The sequence below is a fragment of the Dromiciops gliroides genome, chromosome 5 (genome assembly GCF_019393635.1).
Source record: "Dromiciops gliroides isolate mDroGli1 chromosome 5, mDroGli1.pri, whole genome shotgun sequence".
Lineage (NCBI taxonomy): Eukaryota > Metazoa > Chordata > Mammalia > Microbiotheria > Microbiotheriidae > Dromiciops > Dromiciops gliroides.
This window is the reverse complement of record NC_057865.1, coordinates 295,252,161-295,266,141: the sequence shown is the minus strand read 5'-3', so window position 1 is coordinate 295,266,141 and position 13,981 is coordinate 295,252,161. Positions and strand designations below refer to the sequence as shown.

The window sequence follows — 13,981 nt, the reverse complement described above, 5'->3', positions numbered from 1 at the left end:
GGGCCCTCAGAACAGTGAGTGTCAGAGCTGGGGGGCCCTCAGAACAGTGAGTGTCAGAACTGGGGGGGCCCTCAGAACAGTGAGTGTCAGAGCTGGGGGGGCCCTCAGAACAGTGAGTGTCAGAGCTGGGGGGCCCTCAGAACAGTGAGTGTCAGAACTGGGGGCCCTCAGAACAGTGAGTGTCAGAGCTGGGGGGCCCTCAGAATAGTGAGTGTCAGAACTGGGGGGCCCTCAGAACAGTGAGTGTCAGAACTGGGGGGGCCCTTAGAACAGTGAATGTCAGAACTGGGGGGGGGCCCTCAGAACAGTGTCAGAGCTGGGGGCCCTTAGAACAGTGAGTGTCAGAGCTGGGAGGAACCTTGAAGACTTGGAGGGGACCTTAGAAGTCATTTAGTAAGACCCCTTCATCTTAGAGATGAGGAAACCAAGGCCCAGGGTTAGAAAGTGACTTTCCCAAAGCCCTGCAGATCATACGAGCAAGCAGAAAAGCCAGCATAAACCTTGGCCCCCCAGTGCAGCAATCTGCCCCCCCCCCCCACCCTTCCTGCTGCCTCTGTGAATATGAGTCACTGTTGTCTTTCATATTATTAACTGTTGGGAATTGTCCCTTTAACTTGCGGAGGAGACCTGGGGGAGTAGAGCTTCGAGTGAGCTGAGCTGAGCCAGTCTCTTCTCCCCACTCGGCCTCACCAGACCCCTCTGCTTCTCCCTGCCACATGAATCAGCCCCACAGGCAGAACTGGTGGCAGCCAAAAGGGTAACAAGCTTGATGACGGATGCCTGATTTATTTGTGTTTTCTGAAAGAACAGAATGGCTTGTTTTGGGTTGGGGCTGTTTGGCAGATGGGATGCCAGGCCAGGCTGCAGAAAACTGTCTGATGGGGGAGTTCACCAACACAGAAACCAAACTCCTTTGGGGGGTCAGGGATCAAATGGTGGATGGCACACAGGGCACCAAAGAGGAGAGAGGAGTTTCAGAAGCACCTGATGTCAAACATTGCCTCTAGTGTGTACCCTGGGCAAATCACTTAATTTTTCTGTGCCTCAGTTTCTAAATTTGTAAAATGGAGAGAATTAATTAACAAGTATTTATTAAGTCCCTATTGTGACCCAGGCACCATAGTAGTGCTGGGGATACAAAAACAAAAGAAAAACAGTTCCTGCCCTCAAGGAGCTTATATTCTAACTGGGTAAAGAACATTGTTAGGGGAGAAATATCTCCTTTTGTAGTTCATGTAGTAGGTAACTGCTGTCTAAATAAATCTGCCACAATGCAGAAAGTATAGATATAAAAACCTAGGTTTTATTATGCTTAAGCACAAGTTCAGAGAGATAGAAAAACCACCCTAGAACAGAGTTTAGGATTTTTGGACAAGCTTTTATAGAGAATATTATGTTTTAGAGACAGAGAATTCTTTTTCATGTTGCAATCTTGCATAGTCTTTTAGACTATAAACGTTAAGGGAAAAGGGTTAGACTCATAAACCTATGCTCCCTTCAATGCCATAAAAATTAAACAAGCTTAGTTAAGAAGAGTCATAATCTCATACATCCCCCAAGGAAATAAACCTCATTCAACAGACTGTAGGTAAACTAAGTCAGATTACTGATTAAACTACATTTAGAAGGTTCACAACCAGGCTGATAAAAGGGAGAGATTTACATGTCTATAGAATCTGTCAGTAGAATCCTTCCTTAAGTCATATTATTTTGGAAGTCTTGAGTCCCTTTTTTCACTTCTTATCTGAGGAATGTTAAACAGTCTTCCTTTAACACTAGTATTCCATGAATCAGTTTTCAGTCAAGTGAGGTTAATATTAACAGAAGACAGGCTTTCAATTAACCAAAAGTTGCAGGAGGAAGTGTTCTGAACCCCAGATAACAAAAATTAATAAAAAGGAAATCAAAGGTGCAAAATTATCAAATGTATAAGTCCTTGAGGGTTTTGCTTTGGTCTTTGTATCCCCATCACTTAACATAGTACTTGGCACACAGTGGAGGCTTATAAATGTTTACTGATAGATTGCTTGCCATAATTGAATACTTGCTCACCTGCCTCATAGGGGCACTTTGAGAAAAGAGATCTGTAAAATCTGTAGCTTTCAAGAAGCAGGTTGTTGTTGGGGAGAGGGAGGTGATCGGAACCACTTCTGGTTCTGCCTCTCCTAGGAAATGTCTGGCATCCCCCTCATTCACAGAGAGAGCCTGGCACTCAAGAAAAATCCCTGAACTTGGGATCAGGAGACATGAATCCATATCACAGCTATCACTTCCTAGATGCCAAACCCCAGTACCCCCACTATCCTTGCTGGTTACCTCTCACTGGATGTTTTAAAGTGAAGGTTGAATGACCACTTCTCAGGTGTGTTGTAACAGAAGGCTGTGGGGGTTTTTCTTGGGTATAGGTTAGATGACATGATTGCCCAGGTCCCTTTCAACTCTGAAATTTTTCCCTCCCTCTGAGTCTGTGATAATCCTCTTTCTCTGGATATGCCCTAGTTTGTCAAAGTCCCTCCTAAAACATGGTGCTCAGTTCTCTGTGGATTACAAAAGCTCACTGACCTATAATGGGCTCTACCACATAGAAACTATCATCCCTCCAATACCTCACCACAGGGTCAGGGTGACCCTGGGCTCTCAAAGACTTAAAGTTTGGAGTTCAACCTTTGGCAGGTCCTTCTGGGCTAGAACACCATCAAGTCTGGGCCTAATGATAACATATATGTTTGTGGTACAATGATCCGCTGAGCTAAGTTCCAAGTAACTCATCATCAGATTGGCTACAGAGGACTGATTTTTTCCAGCAAAGTAACTTTTAAAAGAGCACCAGCTAAATCATAGAGAGGCTGCTATCTGTACCAGTGGAGGGAACACCCACACCAACGAAAATTCATGGCAAAATTGAGGTATCTCTCCACTGTCATATTCAATGATGAACTGGAAAAGCTGTGGAGGTGACCTTTGAAGTGTGACCAGATGGCATCCTAATGGATCAAAATAGCCCTTAGAGAAAAAAAAATACGAATATGGGATATCTTTCCCTGACTTGAGTTAAATTGCAGAGAGAAAGCTTTTCTCTGCTTTCTGTTACCCAAAAAATAAATAAATAAATAAACTCTGTGGCCCAGCATGTTCCCTTTAATGCCTACACTCCTCCATTCTCAGTTTGGATATCTCTAAGGGACAAGAAACTCACTACCTCTTGGGGTAGACAACTGAATTTCCCATTTTAAACCTAAATCTACCACTTTGTGATTTTCTCCATATTCTGCCCTCTGGGGCCAAGCAGGACAAGGTTAACCCCTCATCCCTGTGGCAACCCTTCAAATATTTGAAAATAGCTGTCATTCCCCTCCCCAAAAGTATCTTCTGTCTCTAGTTCTCTCAGGCAATCCTATGATGAGGTCTTCTTTACTCTTACTATCCTGCTCCCCCTCCCCTTGCTCCCCAGCTTAGCAATGGTCCTCCTAAAAGGTAGTGCTTAGAAATGAACTCCAGGCTCCCCCAGGGTGGTCTGAGATGAGAAGAGGTCAAAGGGACTCTCACCCTTTCTCCCTCTGGCCCCATAATACTTACTAAGAGTTAGCACCATAAAAGATCTGCTGGCTTTCGTTCCTAGCTGTTGTCTGCAGAAAGCCCTTCACTTTCTTATTTTAATATTATTTATCATGTTTCTTCTGGATGGAAAGGCTGTGTTTAGATGACCCCAGCTCCAGTTGGGCTGGTTTTGGTCAGCTTATCAGCACTGGTTCTCCTTGGAAGGTTTATAGCTCACAATTGCTTGTAGAGATATTTTGTTTGTATTGCTTGGAAAGTGCTGAAGAATTTTTCAGGCAATAAATAACCTCAAATACACTGGCAAGTCACATTTGTGGCTTCTAGAGCCCATAATGGCATTTCAGTAGAAAAGGGCTTCCTGCCACTGAGGAAGGAAGGAAGGAAGGAAGGAAAAGAGAGAGAATGTGGGGGGGGAGGAGGGAAGGAGAGAGGAGAGAGAAGAGAGGGAGGGAGGGAGAGACTGACAGAGAAAGCATCTGTCTAGGATTCATTTTTCAAGCATAATTTTATCTGTCCTAAATGATTCTACCATGGAGGATTCTACCAAGACTTGTGTCATACTTCAGAAGGGACACTGCCAAGCTAGTTGTTGTCCCAAGGATGGTGAATAAAATGGCAGGATGATAGAAGCTGTAAGAGGACTGATTGAAGAAACTGGGGATATTTGTCTAGTCTGCAAGTAAGAAGACTCAGGTGGGATCACCTTGGCTTATAGTCTCCATCTGGCTAAAAAAAATTGTCCCAGAGCAAACAGACTTGATTTCTTCTGACTGGCTCCAGAGGATGGAGCTAGAAGCAATGGGTGAAAGTTACAGCATCATGAGGTGGTAAGCACCCTGTGAGTGGAGATGTCTGAGCACTTTTCAGGAATACTATAGAGGGGAATTCATATAGGGCTTGTCCTAGATGTCATACTAGAATGTAAACTCAGTGAGGGTAGGGACTGGGTCCTTCTTCAGAATCAAGAGTTTTGCACATTTTTAAAATGTCCTTTTTTATACAAACTTAATAAATGTCAAGAAACATAAATACTTTGATGAACAAAGAAAGGACAGAAAGGGAGGACGAGACACAGGGTAGAGAGCCGTAGATGAAATAGCGAATCCCTGAATGTTTGTTCACATGTAGGGAGAGGGCTAGACCTCTGATGTGACTGGTGTGACAAACACCCAAGGAGGAAACTCTACACTCTTTTTTTTTTTTTTTTTTGCACTGAAGGTTAAGGTCACACAGGGTCACACAGCTAGTATATGTCAAGTGTCTGAGACTGGATTTGAACTCAGGTACTCCTGAATCCAGGGCTGGTGCTTTATCCACTGCAGTAGTGCCACCTAGCTGCCGCCCCAACTCTACTCTTACCACATCGACAACTTCTCATTAATTTCTAATTATCCATTTAAAGTGGAGGGCATCTTAAATGCCTTCTAGTCCAAAGCTTCTTAAAACTGTGGTCCTAACCCTAGTGGGGTTGTGTCACTGAATGTAGGAGTCACAAAAAATTGACAGTAAATGTTTAATTTGTATACCTATGGGGCAGCTAGGTGGCACAGTGATAGAGCACCAGCCCTGGATTCAGGAGGATCTGAGTTCAAACCTGGCCTCAGACACTTAACACTTACTAGCTGTGTGACCCTGGGCAAGTCACTTAACCCCAATTGCCTCACTAAAAAAAAAAAAATGTATACCTATTTTATATACCTGGGGTCATTTAAAAATTTCTTGGGCAAAAACGGGTCATGAGTGGAAAAAGTTTAAGAAGTTCTCGTCCACTCCCATCATTTAACAGATGAACAAACTGAGGCCCAGAGAGACTGAGTAGTCAAAGTGGGGTTTGAACCAGGCTCCTCTGACTTCAAATCTGGCCATCCCTTCTGCTGTGCTGTGCTGGCTCCTTTTAGAGAGTTGAGTGACGTCAGATTTGAACTCAGGAAGATTGACTCCAGGCCCGGACCTCTATGCACTTCAGCGCCACCTAGCAGCCTCCAGTATTCTCTGTACATACATATTTTCTGTAAGTTCCCTTCCAACTGAAGTTTAATAACATCCTTTATAAGGGCTCCATAATGGGATAAATGAATACATTAAATATATCAATTTTAATATTGACCTAACATTTATATAGAACTTTTAAAGTTTGAAGGATCCTTTGTGTATATTATGTCATTCACTTCTCATGACAGCTCTTTAAGACAGGTACTATTAATATTTTATGTTAATTTTTACAAATGAGGCAACTGAGGCCTAGAGATGCCTTGTCATGGATTGCATGGCTAGTAAATGATTGAGGCAGGTTTAAAACTGACACCATACTCCAAGCCCAACACTATTTAATAGCTGCCACTGAGACATTCTTTAACTCCACCAATGGCCATGTTGCTGTTCATGCATAATTTACATTCTCAGACTGTTGCCTGAGGCTCTGAAAGTTTGACTTGCCCATACTAACAAAAAGGTAGGATTTGAACCCAGGTCTTTCTGAGTCCAAACCCTTCTTTCATGGAATTGCTTTTCAGCAGACAGGAGGGAGCCTCCTCAGAATGCTCCTGATGTAGGGTACCTCTCCCTCCCCTCTGTTCTCCCCAGACTCCGATTACTCCTGGATGCTAAAGTGCCAATTAAAACAAACCTGGCGGCCCAGAAACCAGGAGGCCTGCACACGCGATTTGACCAGGAAAACATTTATATTCAGGAAACTGTAAAAACAAAGCTCTCCAGGAAGGGGAAAATTGGAAGCAGGCCTGGGTCTGGGAGCAACATTCCGGGCAGGACCAGGCCTCTGACGGGGAGGACAGTTAAACCCCTTTTGGAGATGCCTGGCCGAGAGGGCCCAGGCAGAGGGAGGCCTGGGGAGGGAGAAGCCTAAGCACTTGGCCCAGCAGGGCTGCCCCCAGGGGACATGGACACCCCGCCCCCACCTTGTCTCCCTTACTGGGTTTTGTTGTTTGTTTTTGAAGCTGGATTCCACAAAGGAAAGTAGACAAATAGCTCACATTTTTAAAGTGTTTTAAGGTTTGCAGAGTGGTTTTCAAATTAAATTTTATGTTATTTTCAGAGTTGCCTTCTCTCCCTCCCGGCTCCCTCTTTCCCCTTTAAGAAAGTAAGAAAAACAAACCCCATTATAACTATGGACAGTCAAGGAAAACGAAGCCCCACATGGGCCATGTCCAAAAACAATGTTTCCGTCTCCACCTCCACGTGTTTCTCCTCTCTGGGAGGATGTGGGCAGCACGCTTCATCGGGAGTCCTTGGGAATCTGGTGGGGATCACACTCATCAGAGTTCTCAATTCTTCTGAAGCTCTTGGTCTCTACAACAGTGTTGTCATGGTGTCCATCATACCCTGGTCCTGCTTGCTTCCCTCTGTATCAGTTCAGACACGTCTTCCCAGGCTTCTCTAAACCTTCCCCATCATCATTCCTTACATCCCATCACATTCATATACCATAGTGTGTTCAGCCATTCCCCAAAATGATGGGCTTAACCCTGTCTCCTCAGTTTCCAATTCTTGCAAAGTGCTTTCTAGCTCCTTTGACTCTTGGCCAGACAGATCAGGGACTATAATGCCAAGAAGAGGAGCCCTGAAATTTTTTTCGGGGTTATAGGGGGGCATTGGAATATTTTTGAGCAGAAGACTGGCATATAGCAAATGTTATTGGCACCTAGAATCTAGAGGCCATGTTCTTTCCATGTATAATGTAGACTCCTGCCTTAGTTTCTTCCTCTATAAAACATTGAATTGGACTTCGAATTCCCCTCCTGGATCTGAATCTATGGCGGGTCACACAGTTAGTCAGTAGCAGAAGTGGGAATTCATGGGGTCCTAGAGCTCAAAGGGACCTCTCATTTTACAGATGAAGAAACTGAGGCACCAGAGAGGTTAAGCAACTTGTTTGAGGACAGGAATCAACCTGGGGCTTAACTTTGTTCTGCTTGGCCCCAGAGGAAAGAACAGGGAGCAAAGGGGCTGGGACAAGAGACGTGGGACTTGGAACAGGTCCATTTCCTAGTCTCTAAGTCCTCAGCTTCCTTCCCAGCTCGACGATCCTAAACCTCTTGAGAGGCCACACTTTCTGGTCTTCCCCATCCATGAGGATCAGGGCGCCGGACGAGCTCCCCAGCGCTCCTTCCTTGCAGCCTTAGATGTCCTTGGTGCCATCCCAAGAAGGCACAGACCAACCTCTTGATGACAGGGGAGAGAGGTTTGGGTGTGGAGTGCCAGGACCTGTATTCAAATCCTGCCCTGTGACTTTGGGGAAATCGTTTGCTCTCTGAGCTTCCACCTTTTCAGCTGTGACATGAAGGGGTCGGACCAGGAAACCTCAGAGATCCTTGCCAACTCTAGATCTATGATCCTAGAATGTTTGTAGATCCCCAGGCCTCAGTTTCCTCAGCTATAAAATGAGCAGGTTGGGCGAGATGGTCTCTCAAGTCCCTTCCAGAAGGCAAATGGCGATTCTTGGATTGGTGGAGATTCTGCTGCTCCCTCAGGTTCTTCTCTGTCTCTCCCCCCTCTCTCTCTCCCTCCCTCCCTCCCTCTCTCTTTCTCTTTTCTTCTCTCTCTCCTTTCTTCTTTTCTCTTTCTTTTCTTCTCTCTCTGCCTCCTTTTCCCTGTTTCTTCTCTTCCTTTCTCTTTCTTTCCATCCCTCTCTCTCCTCTCTCTCTCTGTCTCCCCCTCTCTCCTTTCTCTCTTCCTTTCTCTTCCTTTTCTTCTCTCTCCTCTCTCCTTTATCTCTGTCTCTGTCTTTCTGTCTCTCTGTCTCTGTCTTTGTCTTTCTGTCTCTGTCTCTGTGTCTTTGTCTCTGTGTCTCTGTCTGTCTCTCTGCGTCTCTGTCTGTATGTCTGTCTCTGTCTCTGTGTGTCTCTGTCTATACGTCTGTCTCTGTCTCTCCATCTGTCTGTCTCTCTCCCCTCCCTCCCTCCCAGCTCCCTCCCCACTCCCTCCTGCTCCTTCTAGGACACTGCTCAGCAGTCAGATTCCCCTTTCTCACATATCTTCCCTCTCTCCCTCTGTAAAGACGCTTCCCCACCTGCCTCCAAATGTGTTCAGGTCTCTGCAATCCTTAAAAAAACTTCTCCCTTGACCGTGCTGGCTCCTTGGGCTGTCGTCCCTTCTCTCTCCATTTTTTTCCATGCTGGACTTCTTGAAAAAGGCAGCTCCGCCCAAGGATTCGGCTTCCCCAGCCCTGCTCCCCACTGTCCCCTCCATCCTTGGCCATCTGCCTTCCAGCCCCAGCCCTATCCCCAGTCTATAGAAATTGTCCTCAGAGGTCACCAGCTACCTCCTTATCACCAAATCCAGCTGCCTTTTGAGGCTCTTCATCCTCTCTATCTTCTCTCTGGCCTTGGATGCTGTTGCCTCCCTGCCCCCCATACTGTTTCCTCCCTCTGTCTTAGAAACACCAGAGTTTCTGGGTTCTACCCCTGACTGTTCAATCAGCCCTTCTCTGTTTCCACACAATGTAAGCATTCACTAAGGACTTGTCCTTGGGGCCTCTCTTCCCCAGCTCTCTCCTTCCCCTTCTTCTCTCCTCCCCTCCTATTCCCTCTCCTCTTTGTTCTCTTTCTTCATTTCTCTCCTGAGAGGTAAAAGGGAGAGGAATGAGGAGAATGCCCAAGGGAAGCCTATGCAAAAGTGTGGAGGTTGGAGATTGAATATAGCATTCAAGGGACACAAGCACCATTCGGCCAGAACATAGACATTGTCATGGGAGAAAATGTGGAAGCATTTCAGAAAGGCCCAGTGAGGCCAGACTGGGAAGAGCTTCCAATTAGCTCCCGGGGAGGGGGCATCAGGGACTGGGTCTTCACTACACTTCTCCTCCCAATACCCAGCAGGCACATAATCAGAGTCCGTGCATCATCCTGCACAGCATGGGGCATACGGTGGAAGGGTATATGTTGTCTGTCCCTCAGTGGAACACACTCCCTCCCATCCCTCAAGTACATCATTGTCCTTGAAACTCTCTCTCCTTTTCTAAAACACAATCCACTCACACAAATGCCCACACAAGCATACAATCACACACATATACACAATTATACTTGCACACAAATATCCACACATATACATGCACATGTGCACACCAACACACACATATATACCTCTCACACAAATACATACACATAAACAAATACACACACGATCATACCTTCTCTCCTAGGCAGGCACAACATCCCCATAACAGTGGCCAGAGGGGGTTCAGACCCATCCTGCTTTGTTTCCCAAGCAGGCCTAGGCTAAGAAGTGACAAATCCTCCAGTCTCACTTGCTCTCTCCTGAGACCAAACATTTCTTGTGTAACAATAACTCCAGCCACCATGTATGTGTCTTTCTATCACCCTGGGGGCTACTTGTAACTGTGGAAGAAGTCAAAACCATATGGGAATGAGAGGAAGTCAATGGCATGCCTGTCACCTGGTCTGCTGCTGTGGTTGTCCCAAAGAAGCTTTCATTTAGCCTACAGATGAGTCCCAATTCCAATACTTTCAGCCAATTATGAAACAAATGTCTGTAATACCCCCTCAGGGGCTACTCCCCCAACTTGGCACTCTCACTTGCCTTGGAACAGCATAGAGTGGCTGCTGCCCCCATGCTGTTCCCTGAGGACTCTGAGAGAATCCTCTGAGGCTGAGCTCAGAACACCATAGCTCATGAGCCCCCACCAGTAGTAGACTGCCATTTACAACCAGCCAAATGGAAACAATTAGCACTTTGAAAAAACATTTACTAAGACAGTATAATAAGAACAGGTGTTACCAAATAACCTCCCCCCTACCACCTCCACCATAAACTTGAGGCAGATGCTCCCACTACTATACATGGGCAAAAGCTGAAGTACAATTGTAGTAAGGCACAGGTGGAAGGGACGCAGATCCTCTCACTGCAGGGACCAGACATCCTTTCTCCTTTCATGGAATCCTCCCGTACCTCACCCAGGTGCAACAGCTCTACTTCGTGGGTTGCTCCTTGGGGTTCCCAGGGTCTGTTCTTTACACCCAGCCTCTGTTTCCCAGAGGGCTGTTTCTTGAAGCTGTCTCCCACCTTGAGTGACATTTCTGTAGCCATATCTACTTACAATATGATGAGGGAATCTCTGAGGGTCACTCAACTGGGCAATTGGACTCTCTCAAACTTCTGGATAAGGTGTCTCCTGGGAAACTAGCTGCCAGACCCGGATGGGGAAGAAGAGAGGAGAGAAATCTCTGCTCTGGTCCTCGACTGCCCACCTCTCTCTGGTGCTATTTAAAGCTCCCCAAGGGCATGACTAATTTGCTTCCTTTACTTCCTCTGTAGAAGGATGTTTCCACATCATAAAGTGATAGACCCATCTGATCACCTTGTGACCACCTAGTTATCTATCCTTTGCTTTCTGTGACAATAGCATCTGAGGGCTGCTGAGGGATCACCTTCCCTACAAGTTCCTTTATCCACCTGTAGGCTGGGTGCCTAAACACTACAAAAGAATAATGTCAGGATAGCAGTTCAACCCAGAACCATTTCCATCTGGCCTGTGTTGAACAGAAAGACAAAAAGAAAAAAATAATGACAACCACAAACAATAACAGATGACAAATCTCTATTCTCTTGAAACAGACCTGAAATTTCCTTGGGGATCTGACAAACTTTACTGGGATCAGAGCACCATCACAGATTAAACTATGGCCCACTATCACTTGGATGTAGCATTTATTAACCCACAAAAAACAAAGAACATTTTAATGGAGTTCACTGTACCAAAGACTCATAATTTCCATGCTCCTTGGTGGGGTGTGGGGTATGGGGTGTGGGTGTGGAGCAGGAATAGCATTCAAAATGGAGGGAAGAATCAAAATCACATGGGAATAGGATGAGGTAAAATCTAATCCAATAAACATTATTAAGCACCTCCTAAGTGCTAGGCACTATGCTAAGCACTGTGGATACTATTAATAAAAAGACAGTCCTTACCTGAAAAGAGGTTATAATCTAATGGGGAGGGGAAGGCAACACACAAAAGGGGGAAGCCGGGGCACCCTCTTATTCTTTCGAGTTGAAACCAGGAAGAACAGCAGATGCAGAGTGGCATGAGCCAAATGACCAGTTTCTGCCCTCAGTAAAGGAAGGCATCCCCCCTCCAGCCCTCCAATCAGAAGGGACAGGAGGCTGAGGAAGATGGTGGTAGTGTCAATCAAGGCTTGAGTAGCAGCATAAAGATGAGGCTGGAAGTGATGAACTTAACCTGGGAGGGGGCATGTTATTCCCTGGAGTTGAAACCAGACAGATCAGCAAGATCATCCCCCTTGTCTCTTCTGATTCAGTTGTCCCAAGGATGCTTTCCATGAGCCTGCTGAGCCTTAAATCCTAACATGTCTATTCAATTATGAAAAAGAGCCATTTTCTCCACCTGAAAAATAATCCACAGAATATTAAATATAAATGAATCATAGCAACTTGGTCAAGTGCTGTAATTATCTGAACTCCATCAAAAAAGAGAATAATATTAATAGGAACTGGCATTTATCTGCATATCAGGGATTGATAAACCCTTTATTTACATCATCTCACTTGATCTATTATTTAGCCATACCTCTATTAATGTATACTTATAGAATATATTTTTTGACCCCAAGTGTAAAACTTTACATTTATTATTCCTTTTAAATTTCATTTTATTTGATTCAGTCCATCATCTCAACATACTGAAATGCTTTTGGATCTGGTCTCTGTCATCCCAAGTGGCAGCCCTCCCTCCCAGTCTTCTGGGTCCATACATGCAATAATGGCACCAGCTACATGAGTCTTTGATAAAGCTGTTGTCTATCACAGGAACAGGGGCAGATCTCTGAGGCTCTTCTCTGGAGACCTCTCTCCACACTAACACTGGCCCATCAATCTACACTCTTTGGGCCAAGCTCCTGCACCTTGCTGGATTCCACCATGAAGGCCACCATGCCTTCTTGCTGACTCAGCTCCCCAACTCTATCTTAATTAACACAAAGAGGTGCCTCATTCTTATGGGTGTCAGAAACAGATGCTATTTACAAGGAGCAGATGGGAAGCCCACATTCAGAGCGGTTAATAAATCCATGCCTGAAAGTCGCCACATTCTAAAATAACCCTGGTTCAGTCTGAGCAATGCTGAAGGCATCATGATTTCCATCCATTCCATTAACCCCATGCTTATTGAGTTCTCTGTCCACTGCACTCAGTAACAAGGCAGTGGTCAGAAGGGATGTCAGAGGGCATCTCATCCAGCCCCTTCAGGAATCAGGAATCCCTTCTTCAATGTAAGTCATAGATCCTGCTGACGCAGATGCACCTTTGAAAGTATTGAATTTAAAAAAAGTATTGAGTCCAACCCCCTTATTTTACACACGGGGAGACTAGATGAGACTTAGAGAGGACCTGCCAACAAGCACAGAGGTAGTGACGTTGGACTTGAACCCAGATCTCCTGACTCCTGAACCAGGGCTCTTTTATTACACCATCTACTGCTGAAAGACCTCTGGTAACAGGGAGCTCACTACCTCTCGAGGTATATTCCATTATCTGACAATGGGCACTTCTTAATAAGGGTCTTGAAATTTCGACATCAAGGGAGAGAATCAAGCATCAGCAAAGGGGCAAACACAGATGAGCACTTCACATAAAGGGGCCATTGCCTGATGGCAAGGAAGTGACTTGTCCAGGGTTACACAGCAAGGAGGTGTCTGAGGTGGGCCTTGAGCCCAGGTGTCGACCTCCAGGCCAATTCTTTATCCACTACACCATAATAAGTACCCCCACCATCAGCCGCTTCTCTGGCCCCTGACATAGCAATTGACATGCTTGATCTCGCTGGATTCACCCCCTCCCTGAGCCTCAGTTCCCCTTCTGTGACTATGAAAGCTCTATCAAACTAGCTAATGAGAGAAGAAAGGCAAAGGGCAGTGTGGATGACTGCTCAGGTCCCTTCTCACTCCGGGGTCCTCTGGGATGTGGAGATCAGCCTGTAACGGCCACTTTTCTCTGTCTCTTGGCAGCAATTACACAGCCCTGCTAGGCGTCTGGATCTACGGCTTCTTCGTGGTCATCTTGCTGGTGTTGGACCTCTTGTATTACTCGGCCATGAACTACAATGTCTGCCGGGTTTACCTGGCCAGGTGGGGCATCCAGGGCGCGTGGATGAAGCAGGGGCCGGGCCGCTGGAGTAAGTCGGCTCAGGGTCGGAGTCCCGCTCAGCCTCCTTCTCCGGGGTCGGTGCCCCAGGCCGCCGCTGCCTCGACCTCGGCCTCTGCGGCGCCCCCCTCCCAGGCAACACACACTCTCAGAGGAGACACGCTAAGCGCACCGCCGCTGATGTCCTTCCCGAGCTCCTCTGCCTGGTAAGTGTGGGGGCGGGACGCTGAAGCTGCAGGTGCTGTTTAGAGAAGGATGAGCCCCAGCGGGCGGGGCGGGGCTCCAT

The 13,981-nt window shown here is 46.2% G+C and overlaps 1 protein-coding gene across 2 annotated transcripts in view; it reads left to right on the top strand.

Annotated features, from left to right (window-relative positions):
• The window catches only part of SHISAL1 (shisa like 1), a 129,936-nt gene that overhangs the window by 83,095 nt on the left and 32,860 nt on the right, over positions 1-13,981 (top strand). For both annotated transcript variants that reach the window (XM_043966961.1, XM_043966962.1), the window contains exon 4: positions 13,560-13,901. In XM_043966961.1, coding sequence (XP_043822896.1) covers positions 13,560-13,901 — 342 coding nt within the window. The remainder of the gene's footprint in view (positions 1-13,559; positions 13,902-13,981) is intronic.